General features: G+C 40.8%; 1 protein-coding gene across 1 annotated transcript in view; it reads right to left on the bottom strand.

Annotated features, from left to right (window-relative positions):
• Positions 1–23,410, bottom strand: part of LOC134672261 (phospholipid-transporting ATPase ABCA3-like) — a 33,266-nt gene that overhangs the window by 6,000 nt on the left and 3,856 nt on the right. The window contains exons 6-23 of the mRNA XM_063530159.1: positions 22,554–22,751; positions 20,367–20,595; positions 17,498–17,676; positions 16,921–17,058; positions 15,631–15,748; positions 14,649–14,803; positions 13,726–13,953; positions 12,898–13,036; positions 11,842–12,091; positions 11,476–11,528; positions 10,626–10,732; positions 9,886–10,092; positions 9,181–9,282; positions 8,104–8,432; positions 6,461–6,669; positions 3,269–3,391; positions 2,089–2,295; positions 912–1,009 (exon numbers count right to left, since the gene is read on the bottom strand). Of these exons, the coding sequence (XP_063386229.1) occupies positions 912–1,009; positions 2,089–2,295; positions 3,269–3,391; positions 6,461–6,669; positions 8,104–8,432; positions 9,181–9,282; positions 9,886–10,092; positions 10,626–10,732; positions 11,476–11,528; positions 11,842–12,091; positions 12,898–13,036; positions 13,726–13,953; positions 14,649–14,803; positions 15,631–15,748; positions 16,921–17,058; positions 17,498–17,676; positions 20,367–20,595; positions 22,554–22,751 (3,069 nt within the window). The remainder of the gene's footprint in view (positions 1–911; positions 1,010–2,088; positions 2,296–3,268; positions 3,392–6,460; positions 6,670–8,103; positions 8,433–9,180; positions 9,283–9,885; positions 10,093–10,625; positions 10,733–11,475; positions 11,529–11,841; positions 12,092–12,897; positions 13,037–13,725; positions 13,954–14,648; positions 14,804–15,630; positions 15,749–16,920; positions 17,059–17,497; positions 17,677–20,366; positions 20,596–22,553; positions 22,752–23,410) is intronic.

The following is a 23,410-nucleotide window of genomic DNA, read 5'->3' as shown; positions in this document are numbered from 1 at the left end:
ATGTTATTGGGGTGTTGTGGGCCTTTGAGTGTCACGTCGACATATTGTGATCGTGATCTATTGTATTCCTTTAAACTTTAAAGTTACTACTTTTTTTAAAGTTCTCTACCAGAAACTTTTGTTAGTGCACCCCGTCGGTCAACACTTTAAAAAATAGACTGGATACACATTTTAGAACATTAAAAAATGCAAAATATAATAGAAGTATGTATATACTTCGATATACAAATACACGCATCAGCTCTAAGAGCTGCTAGTGTATCAAATAAATTAATAATAATAATAATGCCCGTTGAATCCAGGAAATTCCAGATTCTTTGGGCCTCATAGGGTTGCAGTAGGTTCGTGTCGCCCTAGGTAGGTCTTTTTGACATTAATGATCCACAGGAACAGAATGAGTAAATACGACACTGTGTTTGGCATGTGAACTAGATAAAGGTGAGATAAAATGTAGACCAGCTACGGAAATACAATACACTATACCATTTTTTCCATGCAGTGGATGCAGTGACGGAGTATATATATCTAGACGAACCTCTTAGTACATTTTAGATTTCGAAAAACAATCTATATTATGACTGACCCCTCCAAGACCCCTGACCTCTTCAAAAACCCCCGCCCGCAGCTTTTAGTATTATTACTCAATACCTGCACAATTTGACGCTATTCAAAAAAAGTTGTCTTTAGTCATTAAACCATTTTATTGGCTAAAATTAATTTTCATGTGTCAAACCTCTTGCGCAGCATTAGAATATTTGACGTTGTGAACATGCGTGCAGTACAGTTGAAAAGTTCGCGGCACAATTCCCGTAGGGTTATTTTTTTATAGAAATAGAAGTTTATTTGCCAGAATACAGTTTAGTTAGACTTGTATAGTTATTCTAGTGGATGTCGGCTGATATAATACTTACGAAGTACGCGACTGCTTGGAAGACGAGGACGAGCATCGGGACGCCGGCCGCGTCGCTAATAGACCAATAGCTCCATGGCTCCGAACCCGAAGGTGACCCTGATCGACATAAAACGCAAATATAAATACACTTAAATTCAATATCAGTACTTAAATCCAAAGTTCATAACCAAGATTACGAGTAGTTTAGAAGATCGTGATAAGACCGATCTTGGTACATGGATGCAAAGCTAGGACGTTGACCCTGATGGAGGAAAACAAGCTCTCGGTGGCAGAGAGGATCTTTAGAAAGATTTTAGGCCCTACAAGATGTGAGAGAACTGGTGGGCGAGTCTAACATCATCGGCGAGAGCAAGACTGCCCGACTCTGGCCCGACTTCGTAGGCTCGGCCATGTGGAGAGGATGGGAGAGGATCGTGCAGCCAAGAGATATTATTTGGGGCGACCAACTGGGAGACGTCCGGTTGGATGGCCTAGGTACCGCACGATGGATAGATGAGATCCAGAAAGACCTGTGTGACATCAAAGCGGCTGAATGGCGTCGGATCGCTCTGGATAGGAATAAATGGCGGAAAGTAGTGTCGGAGGCCTCCGGTCGCTAAGCCAGCGAAGTAAGCAAGTACATAAATCAATAATCATTCATATCCGAATCGTGTTTGTTCTCGAGTTTGACAGCTAAAAAGAGAACGCTGTGCGCTGTACGGTACTTACCTTATGTTTGTAACGGAATTGTCACCAGCATCTCAATTCCCTCCATGGTAAATTTCAAAGTCCCTAACGAAACATTGTCTATTGAGCTCAAGCTCTGCCCAAACCAAAATACTGGATGGAAAGTAAATTTTTGCCAATCTGATTATTCCCGATCGAATCAGGAAGTGCGGACGCAACCGCCAGTGTGGCTCGCCGAATTCAACCGCCGATAAATGACCGATATTACCGATAAAATGAAGTGCGGACGCAAGAATACCAATTTGTGAGGCCAGTATTTACGTTTTGGGGCATTTTTTCAATTTAGAGGGATCTACTATCACCATACATCTAAAATTGGTGATTGACGCCAATTTAATTTCTGATTAAATCGACCGATTTGATCAGTCCCGTCTGGATACCGTTTATGAGTTAAACACGATTTGTGGCATCCTGTTGAATGTTCATGCGCCAGCTTTTATGGAACTTACCGCAGCATGTCTCCGCTTTAAACGGCCCGGGCCCAGTCAGTTCGGGGCACCTGCCTCTGTTCAAGTTGCAGTGGCTGTTCACTTGTGCCACGTTCGCCGACTTAATCAGCCCGACCGTGAGGGCGTGCGGCGGGAACAGAACGTAAGGAATATACATAATCGTATGAAAAAACTTTTCGGACTCCTTAACATTAGCAGTGAAGAAAGCTGAAACATCAAGAAAACAATATTAAACTCTCGCGTTTTGTACACTTATTTAATTACACAAACGGGTCTACCGCGATATAATTTCATTGTTTTTACCTTAAATTCCGACGTTTCACCTGAGTTGCACCAGCTGTGGTCTTGAAATGAAATGAAATTATATTGCGGTAGACCTTTTTGTGTAATTAAATATGAATATAATATACTTGATACTAATGATACCTACTGACCAATGACTTTTTAAAATCTTTTATCTAGAAACTGTGCGGAAAGAGAAGAGTCATAGCATGTGTTTGGTCCCTTATAATATTCTATCATCATCTGTGAAAATTTCAACTGTCTAGCTAGCTAATGATTATCGGCTAACGGTTCATGAGATACAGCCTCGTGACAGACAGACGGACAGTGGAATCTTAGTAATGGGACCGTTTTATACCCTTTAGGTATCGTCTTGGATCGTCCCATTCGTTTTTTGTCAAGTTCTTAAATTAGTCCTATTCTGCTTTCGTCACGCATTCTACATTGAAAGCTACCGACGATTGTGACGAATGTAGAATGGGTGACGAAAGCAGAATAGTTTTAATTTTTTTAACAAGCAGAAACGTCTGCGAACGATGCTATTAAGCATACATTATTAAGCATGCATATTATTATTGGAACTCCGGTAGCCGTTTAAGAAGTGTAACACTCTTACGGTAGATGTCGCTAAGGGTCCCCTTGACCTATAATATGGTGGAAAGATTTGCAGGCTAGGGTTGCGGTCTTGGTGGCTCAGATGGCAGAGCGCTGGAGTATCGATCCGGAGGCCGTGAGTTCAAGTCTCACCCAAGACAGTAATTTTTCCACTTTTAAATTTATTCTAAGCTTGAAAGCAGAATAGGACTAATTTAAGAACTTGACGAAAAATGAATGGGACGGCCCAAGACGATACCACCCTTTATCGGCACGGAACCCTAAAAATGACGATGGTACTAACTGGTCAATACGATGACTATGAAGAGCACGGCTGTGGCGGTCGTCAGGGTGAACAGCGTGCTGACGAAGTACACCAGCCCCAGGACCGCCAGGATGCCCAGCATCAGCACCACCAACAGCGCCACTTCAAACATTTATATTTATTTAAACTTTATCATTTATCAAAGACATATGTAACTTCGTATAAGACGAATAAAGTCTAAGCAAAAAACGCGCCTCGGAAGTCAAGAAAAAGTCATTCTCGAATAGATGCCGCACACACCTTTAGCCTATCCTCGGCTAGATCGCGTGACGACAGCGTTTTATATTTAACAATTTTAACATATTTAATTTATATATCAATGAATGAACATGGGTCAAAATGAAATAAAAATAATAAAATCATTTATCCATATATATAAATACATTTTTTTGATAATTTTGTGCGTTTTCATTTGAGTTTTAGTCGTGTGTCGATAGATGGCAGTAAATTTACAGTGACTACAAAATTTACAATGACAGGACCCCTCTAAACTATCTCTACACTATCTTTTTGACTTTATTGTACATAATATCTTCAGCCGGGCGAACACGTGATTGGCGGGACAGTATCTCGCGGCGAGATAGACTACCCGTTCCTCTTTTGTTAACATAATTAGAAAAAGACGGGTAGTCTATCTCGCCGCGAGATAATGTCGCGCCAATCATGTGCTAGGCCTAGTGACGATTAAAACTCCGCAATTACTACCACAACTTGAGAGTCATTAAGGCGTATCCAGATTAGTAAATTTTTCGCCAATCTGATTGAATTGCCCGATCGAATCAGGAGGCGCGAACGCAAATGTCGCAAATACCCATTTGGCTCGCCGAATTCAACCTCCGGTAATGACCGATATTACCGATAAAATGAGGTGTGTATGCAAGAATACCAATTTGTGAGGCCAGTATTTTCGTTCTGGGGCATTTTTTCAATTTAGAGGGCTTTAATATCACCATAAAGCTAAAATTGGAGATTGACGCCAATTTCATTTCTGATCAAATCAACCGATTTCATCAGTCCCGTCTGGATACCACTTTATAAATAAACCGTGTACAAGTGAAGATCCTATCGAGAACCTATCGAGGTTTAGGCTCACAGGCTATTAGAGTTCGTGATCTTATCTTAATATAAGATTTTATAAAAGATCATGCTTTGTGATGGACTCCAAAGTCACAATAAACATTTTAAGTATAGTAGAAGAGCCGGCCGCAAATTTTCTAACCGACTTGATACCACGATGAAATGCACAATGGTTTCCCATAAAAATGATGCTAAGTCCGAATTCGATAGTCTGCCACGGCGGAACTTGCCGAAAGTACGAAAAAGAAGGCCACTTCCGGTGCCAAAAAAGGGGGTTGATTTAACCCATCTGATACCGAAATAATAGTTATGGCAGCAGTTAGAAATTTACATGTAGACACATAAAAGCGAAGTCTGCCAGTATTTTTTTTGCCGGAAGTGCTTGGCAGACGCTCTCAAAGGTGGCCACCGGGACCCCTAATTTAACCCATCTGATACCACCATGAAACCAATTCCAGTCGGTAGGTATGAGCCCTCATGTCAGGAATATATAAGTCTGCCAAGGCTTTTCCTGCCGAAACACCTTGGCAGACGAGATTATATGAGCAAGGTAATCATCGGTTACCGTACACTAACCCATATGATACCACCATGAAACCAATTGCAGTCGGTAGGAATGAACCCCCATTTTACGAATATATAAGTCTGCCAAGGTTTTTCCTGCCGAAACACCTTGGCAGACGAGATTATAAGCAAGATGATCATCTGTTACCGTACACTAACCCATCTGATACCACCATGAAACCAATTCCAGTCGGTAGGTATGCACCCTCATTTCAGGAATATATAAGTCTGCCAGGGCTTTTCCTGCCGAAACACCTTGGCAGACGAGATTATGTGAGCAAGGTAACCATCGTTTACCGTACACTAACCCATCTGATACCACCATGAAACCAATTCCAGTCGGTAGGTATGAACCCTCATGTCAGGAATATATAAGTCTGCCAAGGCTTTTCCTGCCGAAACACCTTGGCAGACGAGATTATGTGAGCAAGGTAACCATCGGTTACCGTACACTAACCCATCTGATACCACCATGAAACCAATTCCAGTCGGTAGGTATGAACCCCCATTTTAGGAATATATAAGTCTGCCAGGGCTTTTCCTGCCGAAACACCTTGGCAGACGAGATTATGTTAGCAAGGTGTACATCAGTTACCCTACATTTACCCATCTGATACCTTGTTTGACAAGTCCAGTCTGCCAAGTCAAGTCTGCCAACGCCTTGGCAGACTTATATATTCCTGAAATGCGAGTTCATACCTATCGACTGGAATTGGTTTCATGTAACTGATGTACATCTTGCTAACATAATTTCGTCTGCCAAGGTGTTTCGGCAGGAAAAGCCCTGGCAGACTTATATATTCCTGAAATGAGGGTTCATACCTACCGACTGGACTTGATTTCATCGTGGTATCAGATGGGTTAGTGTACGGTAACCGATGGTCATCTTGCTTATAATCTCGTCTGCCAAGGTGTTTCGGCAGGAAAAACCTTGGCAGACTTATATATTCGTAAAATGGGGGTTCATTCCTACCGACTGGAATTGGTTTCATGGTGGTATCAGATGGGTTAGTGTACGGTAACCGATGATTACCTTGCTCATATAATCTCGTCTGCCAAGGTGTTTCGGCAGGAAAAGCCTTGGCAGACTTATATATTCCTGACATGAGGGCTCATACCTACCGACTGGAATTGGTTTCATGGTGGTATCAGATGGGTTAAATTAGGGGTCCCGGTGGCCACCTTTGAGAGCGTCTGCCAAGCACTTCCGGCAAAAAAAATACTGGCAGACTTCGCTTTTATGTGTCTACATGTAAATTTCTAACTGCTGCCATAACTATTATTTCGGTATCAGATGGGTTAAATCAACCCCCTTTTTTGGCACCGGAAGTGGCCTTCTTTTTCGTACTTTCGGCAAGTTCCGCCGTGGCAGACTATCGAATTCGGACTTAGCATCACTTTTATGGGAAACCATTGTGCATTTCATCGTGGTATCAAGTCGGTTAGAAAATTTGCGGCCCGCTCTTCTACTAGTACTAAAGATACTGTCAGAACGGCAACTGATAAACCAAACGTGTGACCGAGACTCACCTAAGAATCCGAGCTGGTTGAACGTGTGATCCTTTTCCAACAGAAAAGTGAACAGGACGATGATTAACACGATGATTAGTGTAAAGCTGACACGTCCCGCGTACAAGGCGGCCCAGTGTAGCCAGCGCGGGGTGCCAGTCATTACGTAGGCGTGCCGCGTGCCTGTCGCGCGCTCAAGGGACGGCAGTTGGACGCACGAGCTCAGGTAACTGCAAAATACTGTAAAAAAAATGGTTAAAGTGCAGTTAACAGTAAGGTGCAGAAATAACTGACCGCCTATAGTTCGTTTTTTTTAGCATTAGAAAGAAGTCCGCAGAAGCAAGCGTGCAGTTTTTATCAGGCTCGTTAATTGTTAATAATTATTGAATTATCTAATGTAGCATGGTCAATACATATAATTACTTCAAATTGTTACCGCTAAAAGTGCCAGATTTAGAACCACAAGCGAACTTCTGCGAAGTTCTTTCAAATGCTAAAAAAACGGACTATAGAGACTTGTTTTCAGAGACGTCCCATTTCAAATATGTATTGTTAACGATGTGTTGATATTTCGTGAAACGGAATAATACTCTAGTTCGGGCGCGAATTGTGCACGGAAGGCCCGTTGCATCGCGTGGATGTACCTCTAATTGGCTCTAATATCCCTTATATGTTTACTAGCGTGTTCCAAGCCGAGGTATGTGCTATAACGCGCTGCGCAAGGATAATCAGGAAGAGTGTAAAACAAGAGGGTGCTGCTGTCGTAATATACACAGACAGCCAGGCAGCATTAAAGAAAATATCAGTTACCTCCTCTCTCGTGAGAGAATGTCGAGAGGAGCTCAACTTGATAGGCAAGCAATAAAGAAGTGTCACGGTGGCATGGGGACCAGGCCGCGTAGCCAAGATGCCAATCGCTTACGCTCCGTAGCGATCGAAACGCAACTGTCACTGTCACACTAATATGGAAGAGTGATAGAGAGACGTAATGCTTTTCGTTGTCGAAGCGATAGCGATTGTAACCTTGGCTAGGCCGGCAGGACACCAGGGAGTAACGGGAAACGAGAAAGCAGACGAGCTGGCGAGGTTAGGGGCGGAGACGGAATACATAGGTCCGGAACCGGCTCTGCCTATGTCAGCGGATATCACGAAGGGAGTCATAAAGAAGGTAAAAGAGATGGAAGCACAGAGAGAATGGGAAGAAGAGACTGGATGCAGACAGTCGAAGATGATGATCAAAGGTATAGACCACAGGAGAACCAGGTATCTTCTGAAACTAGGTAAGAGCAGTCTGAGACTATTGACAGGTATCATTACAGGTCACAATACTCTCAACAGACACCTTAAGATAATGGAAATTAGTAGAGACGCCTCCTGCCCATAAGGAGGAGACTAGCTTACACTTACTAGCAGAATGTACTATGTACGCGGCACCGCGATATAATACATTCGGTAGAGACACACTACTTAAAAGAAAACGAACTAAAGGACGTCGAACTCAAAGATATATGTCCTTCTGTTCTGCAGGAAAACAAGAAGACTTGAGGAGAATAGTGTGGGAATGCCGCCGGGACAGTAACCTGCAGCTCCAACTCCAGGGAATTGGGCTGAATGAACGTGACAAGCGATCGACAGCCCGCCTGCTTCTGGCCGGGCGTCCCTACACTACATCTACATCTACATCCCTTATACGTTCCATTCTTGACGTAGCCCTTGGCATGAAAATTAAGCGTGGTCCGACTCTATTAAAAATAATCTCACTCATAGCCGTGAAACTGCTCCATATCATTATATTATCGTCCTTCTTAGGCTGCCGTAGTTCAGCTTCGTCGTAGGGCACGTAGGCGCCGCGCAGAGGACGGTTGCGCACATTGATTGTGCGTGCGCCCATCGATCGTAGCGGGTCGAGTCTTGTCAAACGCGCGGCGAGCGCGTTGCTCAGCGCGTTCAGCGCGACTGGTGCCGCGTTGCGCAGCGATGGCGTGTAGAGCGCCTAGGAACAGATATGGGCATTCGTATACCGGGTGTGGCCTGTAACACGAGCTAATAATTAAAACATGGATTGTACTTCTCAAACGGTGACACTTTTGTTCAACAACTTTTAAACTTTATGAAGTATTTAGAGTCCCTATTTTTCATACAAAATAAATATTATCTTCAATGGACGCCATCGCCACGCCTTATCATTGTGATTGACGTTGCTTGTCACGCCTTAAAACATAACAAAATTCGCAATACATTGCGTCTTAGAATAAACTTTAAAGTGTATTAAAAATCAAACCACAAGTTATTTTAAAAGTTGCTGAACAAATGTTGGTCAGTATGAGGAGTACAGCCTACAGTTAAATTTTTTGCTCGTATTACAGGCCACACTCGGTATAGAACCACCCCACGACACTAGTATCTCCCAAGCGTCGACGTCTAGTTATGGCTGCTGCTTGACGCAATGTTGGCGCTGCTACGTCATTTTCCATAGCGCTGCTAGACGCCAACGCTCAAAAGACGCTAGCTTGGGATGGCCCATAATCTCACTCTAATGGCTCCTCTACACGATGGGCCAGCGCCGGCCACTCCAAGGGACGCATTTATGCGTTAGAGTGAGCAAGTGATATTGCTATCTCATTCTACCGCATGGCTGCGTCCCTTGGAGTGGCCGGCGCTGGCCCATCATGTAGAGGAGCCCTAACACATAGCTGCCTGCCGTTCTTGCAGGTACGGGTGGCTGTGTTGATGGTAGGTACCTTGGCACTGATATCGTTAAGTTCGATCCCCATTAGATATTTTTTATACTCTTCCATGTTCTCCCGACGGGTGCGTAACACGGCTGAAACAAATATTAGTACCTCAAGTTTTTTTATTCGAGATTGAAACGATGATAGAGTCAGTGAGGAAAAAGAAGGGTCAAAGAATGTATAAAAAGAAAGTGACTGACTGTTGATCAAGCTATCATTTCCAGGAGGGCTGTGTGCACTTTCTCACAGACTAAATATTAAAATGACAATTTAAATGGCGCGACAGCTGCCCGTCCGGCGTCCCTCTTTTATGAACATACAAAAAAATGGGTAGTCTATCCCGCTGCGAGATGCTGTCGCGCCTAGGGTTACCAGATACAAATTTGGGATTTCCTGAGAAATCCTAATTTGCGAATATTTTTCCTGATGCTCATATCAGCGAGGGAGGGGGGGAGGGGGGAGTTCCGGCTAGCCTTAAGCGATATCTATGTATATACCTAAAAAGGTACATAATATATAAGTCTGGTAATTCACTACAATTCCTGACATTTACGTATTCCAGCCAGGCCAAAATTCCTGACATGTCAGGAAAATTCTTGACATCTGGTAACCCTAGTCGCGCCAATCATCTGCTAGGCCTACAGGCCCTACAGCCTAGGCCAACTTACGCAGTACAAAAGGAAAGATAAACTAACCATTAGCAACGTCGGGAACCTTCTCGAACTGCACTCCTTCGAAGGCCGCTCTCAGACTCTGCAGGGTGCTTTCATCCGCTTTGACGAGCACGTGGCGCTGCGGCCGCTCGGTGTACAGATCCAGATTCAACGGTTTAGGGACTGCAGGGTCTGGCTTCTTTTTCGCATCGGGATCATTGTTGGCTGCAAGGCTTACGAAGCAGGCCAGTGCCCCCATAATGATAACCTGAATTTTGAGGGTATCCGATGTTGCAAATGTTGTTAAAATGAAATGGTGCCGTATAAATATGTGTATATACTGCACCATTTCTCGGGCCATAAATGAGGGAGTTTACTGCACTTCCTGCCCCCTACTTCCCAGACTTAGGAAAGCCCTATCGAATCAAGACGTTCCATCATGAAATATTCTACCGATCGAAATCATAATATTTGTATGAAGGTATGCCAATATTTTAAGAGTTTCTTCGGGTTTTCCGAGACCCCATTATGTATTTCTGGTAATAATAGGACCAATTTGTGAAATCTATAATTTTACCTACCTATACATTTTCAATTCATTATGCGTCTTCGAAAAGTTGTGGAACATACAGTATGTCCTTATATAAAAAATAAACGATGATCCCAACGAGCTGAGGTCATCCTCCTTTTTGAAGTCGATGAAAAGAATAGGCAGATTAGGTAGTTTGATGGAGCACAGTTAATCAAAAAACAGTGTTTGGTCCATTTTCCGTTCAGACATTTAATTCGACTGTTACTTACCACGATGATAAAGTTTAGAAGCTTGACAAAGTAGCACTGCCTCTGGAAGAGTGCTACGAACTGTTGAGCACGCAACTTACAACCCGTCACCTTCTCAAGCCCCGGATCTGTACAAAATGAAATAAATAAAATGTATCTCGGGTATCGTGAGCATCTCATGTTAGGGACTTACCCCCTTATTCATAAACATTTACTAAAGTTGACACGCCGATAATAACCGCCCCTTTCCGACGTATTGGTATGATGGAAAGGGACAAACGACTTATCGGCTTGTCAACTTTAGCAAACGTTTATGAATTAGGGGGTTAAACTATTCGATTGCAAATGATGAGGGCATTCAATGAAAGACTATATGGCACTTGCAGTCTACTGCACACTACATTTACTAGCGATACATTTCTTACAACATTTAAGACCTATTAGAAACGTATTGTAGGCAAGGATGTGCTGTGCTGAAGGTAGTGGTAAACATTATAGATCTATAGTTAGTAATAATTACCCTAAAATTACCTATAATAATTAAATAACCTAAATATAATAATACTCCTCCCATAGCTCATTATCCAGTCCATCCAACTTGCATATCAATAGCCCATGACCTTAGTTCCCATCGCAGCACAAAAGTGCTGCACTGCAATAGTCTTTGCACCTAGCGGAGACCATCTCCGGATGTATCATATTGTGTGCTCAGTGATGGTATCCGCCATGTGTATCCCTTGCTTTTAGAGTAAACTATCTTAAAGGGCCTCTGCTCTGTTGGCTTCGGCCCCACGCACGCCTCCCAAAGGTCCGGGACCCCATGGTCCCGAGATATGGAAAGGACAAACAAATAATAATAATGATAATTTACCTATAGTTGGGGTTTCTTTCTCCTCATATGTTGGTTTTTCGTCGCTGCACAGCCTGAAATAAACAGCCTTTTAACTGGATGGTTATCAGGTATTAGGTGTCGGACGTGTTGGTTTAGAAATATCATTTCTAAATACTTAAACCGCTGTCACCACAGCCTCTCCTTATGGTCGTGTCTATAATGTCTACAATATCGAAAATCCAAGCGGCTTTATTTATATGTACTTGCTGCTTATTGGTCTTAAAAAGGGTAAAGGAGATAGCATTATGATCTGTCGCCAGTTGGTAAAATAGTCACAGTCAATATGAGTACTGATCGCAGTAAGATTTTATGAATAGCCAAAGTGTTTTTGAAGATAAGACTCACTCCAAGAACACCTCGTCAAGAGTGCTTCTACTGACTCCAATGGTGTCGATTTGCAGTTCGGAGCGCCTTTGCTCCAGTGTGGTAAAGAGCTTGGGGAATCGTGACGTATCCGTCGACGGCAGATTGTAGGTCAGACCGGTCGGACGGCGGTCGCGGACGGTCGCGTCCGGCACGACGGAGGTGATGGCCCTCGTGATTGCTTCTTCATTCGGCGCGCCCAACGTCGTGAACGTGAGACGGTGACCAGTGCCTAGGAAATAGAGTAATGAGATTAAAACTTAAAGGTTGCATTTATTTACCCAACGATAAGTATCCCGTGCGATAAATATCGCGGTAGTATAGTAGACCGCCTGTTGCTACCTCTATTGTCGTTGTTTATGTTATATGTGTATGTGAGGTGTGCAATAAAGAGGTATTGTAAAGATGCATGGTCCCGCCGGTCTCAAGTTGAGAGGCAAGGGTTTGAGTTTGAACCACGAAACTCTAGCTTTTGGGCCTTACTATTACTTTGTATAAGGTGTTAAGATTTTTACTTAGTCTCAAAGCGCGCCTTTGACCCTTGGGCCTGCATTTACCTTGGGGATTTACACACGCGCAAACTCGATCTTCAAACTGGATTACGCTAAATAAGCTTGAATCTTTCTAAAGGCCCCTGTACACAATGGGCCAGCGCCGGCTAGTCCAAGGGACGCAGCCATGCGGTAGAATGAGATAGCAATATCACTTGCTCCCTTTAAGGCTAGGTTCACACGGCGTTAATTTTTCCCGTATACGGGATTTTATCGAATACCGTAGTGACAGCAAAATTTGTATAGATACGTTCAAAATCATTCAGACGGCTAGACGGCTTTCCCGCATAGACGCCGTGTGATTCGTGTGAACGACTTTGAACGTTTCCTTACAAATTTGGCTGTCACTACGGTATTCGATAAAATCCCGTATACGGTATACGAGAAAAAATTACGCCGTGTGAACCTAGCCTAACTCATTAATGCGTCCCCCAGACTGGCCCACGCTGGCCCATTGTGTACAGGGGCATTATATCATCTTGCTGACCGATGGCTCGTTTGAGGAACATGGGTGAGGCGTGGCAGCGCACTCGGCCGTGGTGCAGCGCGGCGATACGGTCGCCCAGCGCGTCTGCCTCCTCCATGAAGTGTGTGGTCAGCAACACCGTGTGCTGCCCACGGAGACCCTGGCAGTCAGGAGAGGTTCTAGTCTCTATGTATTTATCCAACCTTGACAAAACTAGTTAAAAACCAATTTTACGGAAACTCAACTTGTTAGGTCAACCCTTAGATTCCTGAGACACAGAAGCTATTTGATATTAAACTTTCGTGAGACATATTTTAAAATGTTTATAGGACAACGGTTTCACTCACTTGAATTTTTAGTCGCTATTGGCGACATGTTCCGGGCCCGTCGGGGGTCCTTCCTCAGGCTCGAGTGCTCACGGCGAACATCATATCCACTCATATCCATCATATAAACATTCCAGAAGCTATTTGTTTTGAAAATTTGAACTCTTTGTTATGTGCTAACATTTGTACACAGGGTCTAAAAACGGTAGCCGACCGTAAAACTCGTAAAAGGTAAGATGTTTTCTAAATTGAACCCTTGCGTTTCTACACATAGGTACTCGAATTTTACAGATGGTAGGTAGAGCAGAAACAGTGAAACACTGCCTTTCTTGTATCTAAGCGACACGTTTAGGTATACAAAACTAGATTTCTTGTCTTATGTGACGGTCTTTACAACCAACTTTTTTTTTCCTAGCCTAAGTGAGTGTCCCACTGCTATGTCCAACGAACTGTTATATAATTTTGTTTTCCTACATTGACTTTACAGGTGCAACGAACGGCTATCCAGCAGGTATATACTAACCAGGAGCACGTTGGACAGCTCCCGGCGCGTCTCCACGTCCAGCCCGCTGGTCGGCTCATCCAGCACCAGAACCCTGGCTCCTCCAGCAACAGCGCAGGCCAGCTGCACGCGCCGCTTCATGCCGCCCGACAATGTTGTAGGTTTTTCTTTCAGCTTGTCAGATAATTGCAGTTTGGCGAGTAGTTCGGCGCTTGAGGCGCGTGATTCTGCGCACGATTGTCCTTTAAGCTGTAAGTTTATTATTGGATATAAAAGTGATGCCTTATAACACGTCAATCGATAAGCAGATTATTATTTCTTCCGATTTTAATGATACGAAAATTCTAGTTTTTACTCTGATGATATTCGCAAAAATAACAATGTACCTACCTAATTCACAATTTAGTTTGTAATCGATGAAGAGTAAAAAATATTACAAGTACAATTAACCTAGTTTATAAGCAACAGACTAACAAATGTGGACTGTATTTGTCTGAATAAAGAAATTATTTATTATTATTATTTATTTATTTATTAACGATCAGGGACGTGAAATTTCAAGTCTCCGGATCACGAGTTCGGTTAGGTTGAGTTGCTAACTTAACTTTTTTTTCAAGTGTTTGCTATTGATCATAGTCTAATAAAACATGGTCTTCTCTTCCCAGAGTGACACAAGCCTACGTCACAATAACATGGCCGCTATATATAGCGCTATCGCATATTCTCATATAGCGCTGTCGCATGATGACGTAGGCTTGTGTCAGTCAGGTGACCTAGAAAAGACGGGAGGAGAGTACCAGGCGGAGTATATTATTATACCATGCTATTGATCTTTTGACTAATTTACCTATAGTTTTTCAGGTGTATCATTGTATGTGGTATGTGGTGATTGGGTATTATTGTAAGTTATATATATGGGTATTCAGACGGTGTCGATACGGTACCATAGCGAAGAACCTAACGTGTTCTTGAACACGCAGGAACTCGAAGAACATATTATGTTGCGGGCAGAGTCCGATCAGCTTGCGGGTCTCCACCGAGTGTTTCATGGTGTCCTTGCCCTCAATCAGCACGGTGCCCGACGACGCTTTGAGGAGACCTGGGTCAATCATCAACATTATTAACCAAGCTAACCTTGGGTATTGAGGGTGAGCGTAAAAGTAACCTAACAGTAAAGGCAGAACTGTGGGGTTAAAGGGTCGATCATTGATGTCTTGTGTACTGTAAGTAAATGCTACGAGTAAAATACATATATATAAGTCCAGCATAACCATTGGTAGAAGCATTATCATTGGTAAAAATCCTACATATTGGTCTTTACGATAAAAACGCCTTAAGTAATTGTTAAAAAGTATCAGATTAAAAATGTCTAGAACTATGGTGCATATTATAGAAATCAAATAAAAATGTGATATTATGCTAGATTTTCATTTGACAAATAAGTGAATAGAATCAGTCGTTACTTGGCTAAAAAGCTCCGCGAAAAGATAACGTGCTAGTCCAGGGGTCTCCAAGCTTTTTTACCTAAGGGCCTTATTGCGCCTCAAAAATATATATTTATTTGCGTATTTGTTTTTGCGGTGGAAGGCCGGGAACATTAATTGCATGTAAAAATACGCAAGTAAGTATAACGGGTTAGCACTGATTGATTAGCACGTTATCTTTTCGCGGATTAGCAAAGTAATATTTTGGTTTTAATTTGACAGATTAGATCAGTTGGGTTAAAGGCTCGTTGATGTCAAGAGTCTGTTAGGCTTCTAGGTAGAGTTGGGTTGGCAAGAATAGTGCCGCCAACCCATCACGCAAAATAGGCGCAATAATATGACGTCGAGTTGCGGAAACCAAGCCTGCGAAAACCTATAACCTATAAGGCTCGTTGATGTATTTTGTTCAGCACAGTGGGTAAGTGTTACATAGTTCACGGACCAGTGATGATGTTGAGGAGAGTGGTCTTGCCGGCGCCGTTGTTGCCAAGCAGCACGGTGATCTCACCGCGATACACGTCCAGGTTCACTCCGTGCAGTACCGTCTCTTTGCCGAACGCCTGGAGAAAACATTCAGGGGCCTTACAGTTTGGCAAAAAAGAGTAGAAATTAAAAAGTGGCAACACTGTAGTGTCGTCCCGTTTTCTTAATATGTACATATATTGGTTTGAAAGAGACGCCGCACTTTTGGCCACTTTTTAATTCCTACTCTTTTTTTGCCAAGCTGTAGGTACTATGATTTAATAACTGGAGTGGCCATTAAGAGCTTACCCCTCTGCCGAAAAACTTGCACAATTGTGCAAACTTTTGTATGGACTTGCATGGCTATTTGTACGTTACGTACAAATCATGTAGAGATAGTAATACGTTTGACGTCCCCTGCCCCGCAAAAATCGGCGTTTCGAAAAACTTAACCATTTCGGAAGGCAAGATGGCGGACATGTATTATAGCTTTTCGGGGGTGCGGATTTAGAAAGTAACAATCGCGAGTACCGTAGACCGGGGTGACTTTGGAAAATTTGGGGTTACTTTGATAGATTTAAAACGGCCATAGAATTACCATTATTCATTATTTACTGAAAATGTTCCTGTAACTAGTTAGATTACTATGTATTCATATTCACCTACTGTAAAAATCTCGCACAAAGAATAATTTTATTGATAAGTCCCAATCATATTTCCGATTAAAAACTAATACTTAACAATATCATTAAAACTAACTATAAATTAAAGATTTAAAAACTAAACTAAAACTAAACTAAACTAAATTAATAAATTAACTCTAAATTAAACTAAATTAAAACTAAGCTAAATAAAGCCACAAATATATATTATGGCTTAAAAACTAGAATTTTAAAGTCGCCCCTGCAATTGAAAGTCACCCCGGTCAATGGTATAGCTAGTACAAATACAAATACAAATAATTTATTTATAACACCAAGTTACAGGTCAGGCTTAGGTCTAGGAAATACATTTGGTATATTTATAAATTATGAATCATACTATACAATAGGGTACATAAGTTATGTAGCGGACATAGTAGCAGACATTAAGGGACCTTATAACCTTACCGCGAACTTGACACTGACCTGACACTGGCATATTCGCTAGCGTTTGCGTAGCTTACTTTCTATGCATCTCGCTCGTACTGTCATATTAGTGCGAGTTACGCAGACGTCAGCGAAAATGTCAGTGTCAAACTAGTGGCAGCCGTACTAGTTCTTGTTCGTACCTTGTAGACATTATTGACCTGTATTCCTACCGGAAGGCCGTCAGGGGCCTTCTCGAAGTATTGTTTGTCATTCGGGTTTATAGTCTCGACTCCTCTCTGCACGGCCTCTGCTGGTGGCTGGTTACTCCAATACTCTGGCTGGAATAAGCCAAATAATATAACGGCCCGGTCACGACATTGCGCGAACTCCCTAGGGAGTCTATTCTATTGTCTACCATTGTCCCGTACAAGCACGAATTTTCTGTAGATTCGTTGGATATGTGAAAAATGCTCAATAAAATTATTAATTAATCATTAATACTTAATATACGAAAAGCCTTTGTACAGGACAACTCATAGAAAGCCCCACATATAGAAAAACATGCGTTTATTTGGTCAACGCAGTCGTAAACCCAAACAATTAGAGTACAAAAATATACCTAATATCGTTATTACTATCGAAATAGTAGGTATAGTATATTGGCGCGACAGTATCTCGCCCTGTATTAAATAAAGAGGGACGGGTAGTCTATCTCGCGAGATACTGTCGTTCCAATCATGTGCTAGTCCAGCTGGAGAAGAAAATGAATGGACTCACTTTAAACGGAAAATTCCAGGGCCACGGCTGGCCAAATTTGCCCGGGCGCACCTTAGACAAGTACCAAGAGATAACAGAAAACAGAAGTATTTGGAATGCCATAGCCATGTAGGCTTCCCCCACGGACACCTTCCTCATCTCGTCACGATGTGACCACATGTTAGACATCGTTATACCACCTGAAATAGAATTGAAGTGGAAAACTCACAGAAAAGTTACAATACTCGACACGTGTTTCGCCTCTCTACCAGGCACCTTCAGGAGTTGTTGTCGGACGACTCCTGAAGATGCCTCGTAGAGAAGCCAAACACATGCCGAGTATTGTTATTTTGGTGGTAGTTTGTTATGTTTATTTGCGTATTTATACAACTATTTCTGTTGCCGCTATAACAACAAATACTTAAAACAGAATATAATATATATTTAAGAGGGGCTTATACAACATACAACAATTGTGATTTTTTTGCCTAACCCGGAACGGTGGTACGGAACCCTTCGGGCGCGAGTCCGACTCGCACTTGTCCGGTTTTTCACTTACCTGCTGGCTCTCTAAGAGCAAGGTTCATCCAAAACCCGCTATACGCTTGGAGCGGTATAAAATACAACAACAGATTCAATGGTCGACTTTTCAATTTAAGGGAGGCTAATATGATGAAATCAAACCCCAACATTATACATAACATCAGCATTTCGGCGACTTGGGCTGAAATAAAACACATGGTGAAAAAAAACAACTCTCACTAAGAAGTAAAAAAAACAACTATCACTAACAGAATATATAAATTTGTGACCCAAAGACGGACATCTTACGTAAACAAATGAATATTAAAGGCATATTATTAACCGGCCAACTAAAATATTAAACCGGAACTTTCACTGGGTATATAATAATATAATTTGGCTGTGCATTAATATTTTAGCACCAATAAATTTATATTAGCCTCAAATTTAAGCATCATAATATTATTAAAAAACTGGCAGCAAAATCAAGCCACCCAAAACAATTATAGGGAACTTGAATTGATAGGTTGGCGTCTAAAATAATAAGTTGGCAACTAATATTGTAAAGCGATCATAAAATTTGGTTGTTTATATATTTTGTACATTGTATACAGAATATCTAAGATACCTATACACATAAGCTTTAAATATTCCATTTTTAAATAATTTAAATTTAAACATATGCATACCTAGTACAGTCAAGGAATTTAAATTCCGACCCATTTCGTACTTTGTCACAGTGACAACCGTATGAGGTCTCTAGCGGCTTTCATATTGATTGTCACTGTGACAAAGTACGAAATGGGTCGGAATTTAAATTCCTTGACTGTACTTTAAATTGACAAATTTCCTAATCCATAAAACACCACAAATTTATTTACCAATAATACCCTACTATACTTGCTATACTTATAGTCGAAATTTCTAATCATGAAACATCTAATGGCCATTATACCATTAGGTCTTTAAATTTTTAATTACTAATTTCAATAGTTACCACAGAGTCAAAAGATAGACCGGTGCGACGACGAGCGAAGCGAGGAGGAGCGTGTTAGATTGACCGTGTAGTGACCAAACAAAATATTTTAAAAGAACTTCATCTTTAAATTAATAGATAGCCGTTTTCTTTTTAAAATGTGCTTCATAAATAGTCGCCAATATAATAATTCAGTTGCCAAATAAATATTTGGTACCTGCCTAAAAATAAACAAAAGCTGTAAAGGCCTTAAAATACAACTCATATTGATATATTTTAAGACTCCGTTTTTGTTGCCAAACTATTAATTTTAGTATCCATTTCTATTATTTTAAACTACCCAAATTCGATTAATTAGTTGACCGGTTAAATACGTGCCAATATTAAACATGGAGGCTACTTTTGGGGGGTGAATAAGAAAATTAAAAAAGGCTTATTATTAACCGGGCAACTAAAATATTAAACAGGAACTTTCACTGGGCATATAATAATATTATTTGGCTGTGCATTAATATTTTAGCTCTAATAAATTTATATTAGCCTCAAATTTAAGCATCATCAGCTGGCAGCAAAATCAAGCCACCCAAAAAATATAGGGAACTTGAATTGATAGGCTGGCGTCTAAAATAATAAGTTGGCAACTAATTTTTTTTTTAATTATTATGAATGGGCTTACTCATGGCCACAGACTAGCCGAGCGCGAGCGTAAAGCGATCATAAAATTTGATTGTTTATATATTTACATATACAGAATACCTAAGATACATATATACTTATGCTTTAAGTACTCAATTTTTAAATAATTTAAACATATACATACCTAGTGCTTTAAATTGACAAATTTCCTAATCCACAAAACGCCACAAATTTATTTACCAATGGTCAGTACCTATACTTATAGTCGAAATTCCATTATACCGTTAAGTCTTTAAATTTTTAATTAATAATTTCAATAGTTTATCACGGTTTTGTGCAAGAGTCAAAAGGTAGGTGCGACGACGAGCGAAGCGAGGAGGATCGTGTTAGGTTGACCATGTAGTGACCAAACAAAATATTTTAAAAGAACTTAATTTTTGAATAAATAGATAGCCGTTTTCTTTTAAAATGTGCTTTATAAATGGTCTCCAATATAATAATTCAGTTGCCAAATAAATCGTTGGTACCTGCCTAAAAATAAACAAAAGCTGTAACGGCATTATAATGTTGTCTCATATTGATATATTTATAGGCTCTGTTTTTGTTGCCACTCTATTAATTTTAGTACCCATTTATATTTTTTTAAACTACTCAAATTCGATTAATTAGATGACCGGTTAAATGCGTGCCATTAAAAAAATATGTTTTTTTTTAAACTATCGTTCTACTCTCAAATTGTCTTGCATATTTATTTACCTGTGCTGACATCGAGAACGTAAAATACGATGAATGTGAACGCCAGGACGGAGAAGAAACCCAGCGCTATAGCTAGGGCGAGGTAGAAGCAGCTTGTGTGGACCAAATAGCCGGCTAGCTTGAAGTAGAGGATGTAAACCAACAAGTTCACCAATAATACGGAGAGCAGGTCGAGCACGTAAGAGAAAGCTATCGTTTCTGCTGACACACCCGATATCTTCTGTAGTTCCTGGGTATTAACACAATTATATTCAAGCCTGACTATCTACAGGGTGGAAAGATAAGTCGGGCCTTGGAGGGAAACTACCTTAAATCCTTAAGCTGGCTCATTTTACTTAAAGGAGACATTCCTTTATTTTTAAAAAGAAACAAAACTGCATTCAAAGTATTTTTCCTTTCTTCTTCAATTTGGCTTGTCTAAAAAAAATCTTATGTACTAAATATTAGATTTTATAGAAATTTTGTACGACAGACGAGTATAAGGCCTAATGTTTCTTGGAGAAATGTTATCATTAACATTAATTGTATCGACTAGTACAATAAAATTGCGAGTTTTTATTTTTTGGAATTTTTAGTCGGTTCGAGTCCCGGGCGAGGCAAGCCAGTTTTAGAAAATCTTTGAATGCAGTTTTGTTTCTTTTTAAAAATAATGGAATATCTCCTTTAAGTAAAATGAGCCAGCTTAAGGATTTAAGGTAGTTTCCCTCCCAGGCCCGACTTATCTTTCCACCCTGTATATACTTACTTTACTCTTTGGTATAGGGTGACAGTTCAGTATAAAAATAGTTCTAGTGAAATTCCGCAAAATGGCGCGTAATCATAATAATGTTACAGAACGAGGAGCTATAAAATAAGGTATTCAAAGTAAATTATTTTACACTATGCATGAAATAAAGCACCAGATAATTATTAGATAAACACAGATAGGAGTTACTTTTAATCACATGTTCTATTTTAATAAATCGGAATATAAACAGTAGGTGAGTTTACCGTGACGTCACGATGTAATGTTTCATATAAATTCTATATTAGCACATCGTTTTGACAGTTCTAAAAAAGTAACTGATTTAATACCCTAATACCCTGAAAATACCCTATTATATTTAAGCCTGACCAGTAATATAATGATAATGGGGTTAGCCGGTCGAAGTATTAAGCAGATGGCGCCATCATAGCTTCCCCTGTCAATCCCTAGAATTGTGTAAAATTTTTGTTTTTTTTAACGCCCTGAATGCCAGCTTTTTAAGCCAAATCTCATAGAAAAAGGGGCAAGCTATGACGGCGCCATCTATGCAAACCTTTGACAGTTGCCAAAGCCATTGTCAAGAGGGCGCTGTTTTCTCATTGTATAGGGTGACAGTTCAGTATAGTATAAAAAAAATAATTCCAGTGAAATTGCGCAACATGGCGCGTGATCATACATTCCTGGACAAGCTTTATCCTCACTAATTGTAACTAAACAAGATTCTGGAGGTAGCTGTAGCTGAGACTGTTGAAAACAAGTTAAATTTTATAACAAAATCTAGTAAATTGATTGCAAATGAGCAATTTATCACAATAATATGGATATTAAAATAATATATTTAAATAATTCAAAAATACGGGACCTGAAGGTTTCAAAATTAAAGTTTTTTATAATTTCCATAAAGGAAATAAGTAAACTTTTATATTGCTTTAATGCAATGGGTCCCATAAATACATTTCATCCTAAAAACAAACCTGATCGATTGATACCATAAATGATTTGTCATCTAGCCTAATATTATAGTCAGCTAAACTGGTTGAAGGTCTGACCACCTGAGATAAGTGGTGCATATCGTCGGGTGACAAGCAAGTCACTAAGTACTATCAAAAAATTAAAGTACCTAACAATGCACTTTATAACACTTGTAACACGGTTTATTATCCCATAATTTCAATGGTGTTAGTGACTTTTGCTTGCCACCCGACGATATACCTATATATACATACATAAACATAGGTAGGGGAGACCGAGGTAAGTTGTAACAGAGGAGAGTTGTGACATCGTCGATTTTTTGGAATCTATTAACTAGAAACTAGGTCGCAACAGTGTGCGTTTGTTAGCACGTAACTTGAACTAAGAAACGCGCGTTATTGCGACCTAGTTTCTATTTAATAGATTCCAAAAAATCGACGATGTATCAACTCTCCTCTGTCACAACTCACCTCGGTCTCCCCTAGGTACAGAATATTGAATGAACTCACGTGGATCCCGCTGATCTTTTCCCCGAAAAGTCGTTTAGTTAAGCTTATCATGGGTAAAGTAACCACCAAAGGCAAAAACGCGGCGGCGAAAACAAACACAGCAATCTGTGTACGTCTGAATTTTTCGTCGCTGAAAGGGAACTCTTGCAGGGCCAGTGTCTGAAGAGATGACAAATGAACATTTATTTTCACCACACCAGTTCGGAAAGGCTTACTTTGCACTTCAAAAACGGATAGCAAAGTTACACTTTGCTACTACGCGAGAAGAAAATCACACTTCCTGGCCAAGGCAAGACGTAAAACTAGACAAACCACGGGCGGTAATTCATAAAGCCCCAGATCGCATATTTATCACACAACACACAAACACCTGCGATGCATTTACGAATTCAGCTCCCTAGGTATGTTCTATAATGTTCTATAATATATAGACATGCAACGGATAGTTGTTTGGCCGGATACCGGATATTCGGATAATATTCGGTATCCGGCCGCCGAATATTCGGCCAGCGGAACTATACCTACATTTCGGTTTTACAGGTGCGCATTCTGCAGGTTTGACCTGTTTCCTAGTGAACGTTCGCGCGGACACATTTCTAGGTTCGAAATGAGTGCGCGTGCAAGTCAGTTAAAATAATAAACAAGTGCGATTATGATCAAGACTGCTTCTTAAATCCAATTAGTTTACTCCGAAGTCAAGCAATATTACTATCCGGTATCGGGCCTGATATTAAAATTCTGACCTGATAGGCCGGATACCGGATAGTAACCGAATATCCAGTGCATCTCTAAATATACCGACGAAGTGGAAGAAATAA

This window comes from Cydia fagiglandana, chromosome 16, assembly GCF_963556715.1.
Source record: "Cydia fagiglandana chromosome 16, ilCydFagi1.1, whole genome shotgun sequence".
NCBI lineage: Eukaryota > Metazoa > Arthropoda > Insecta > Lepidoptera > Tortricidae > Cydia > Cydia fagiglandana.
Note: the sequence above shows the minus strand (reverse complement) of the source record. Positions and strands in the feature narration are given on the sequence as shown.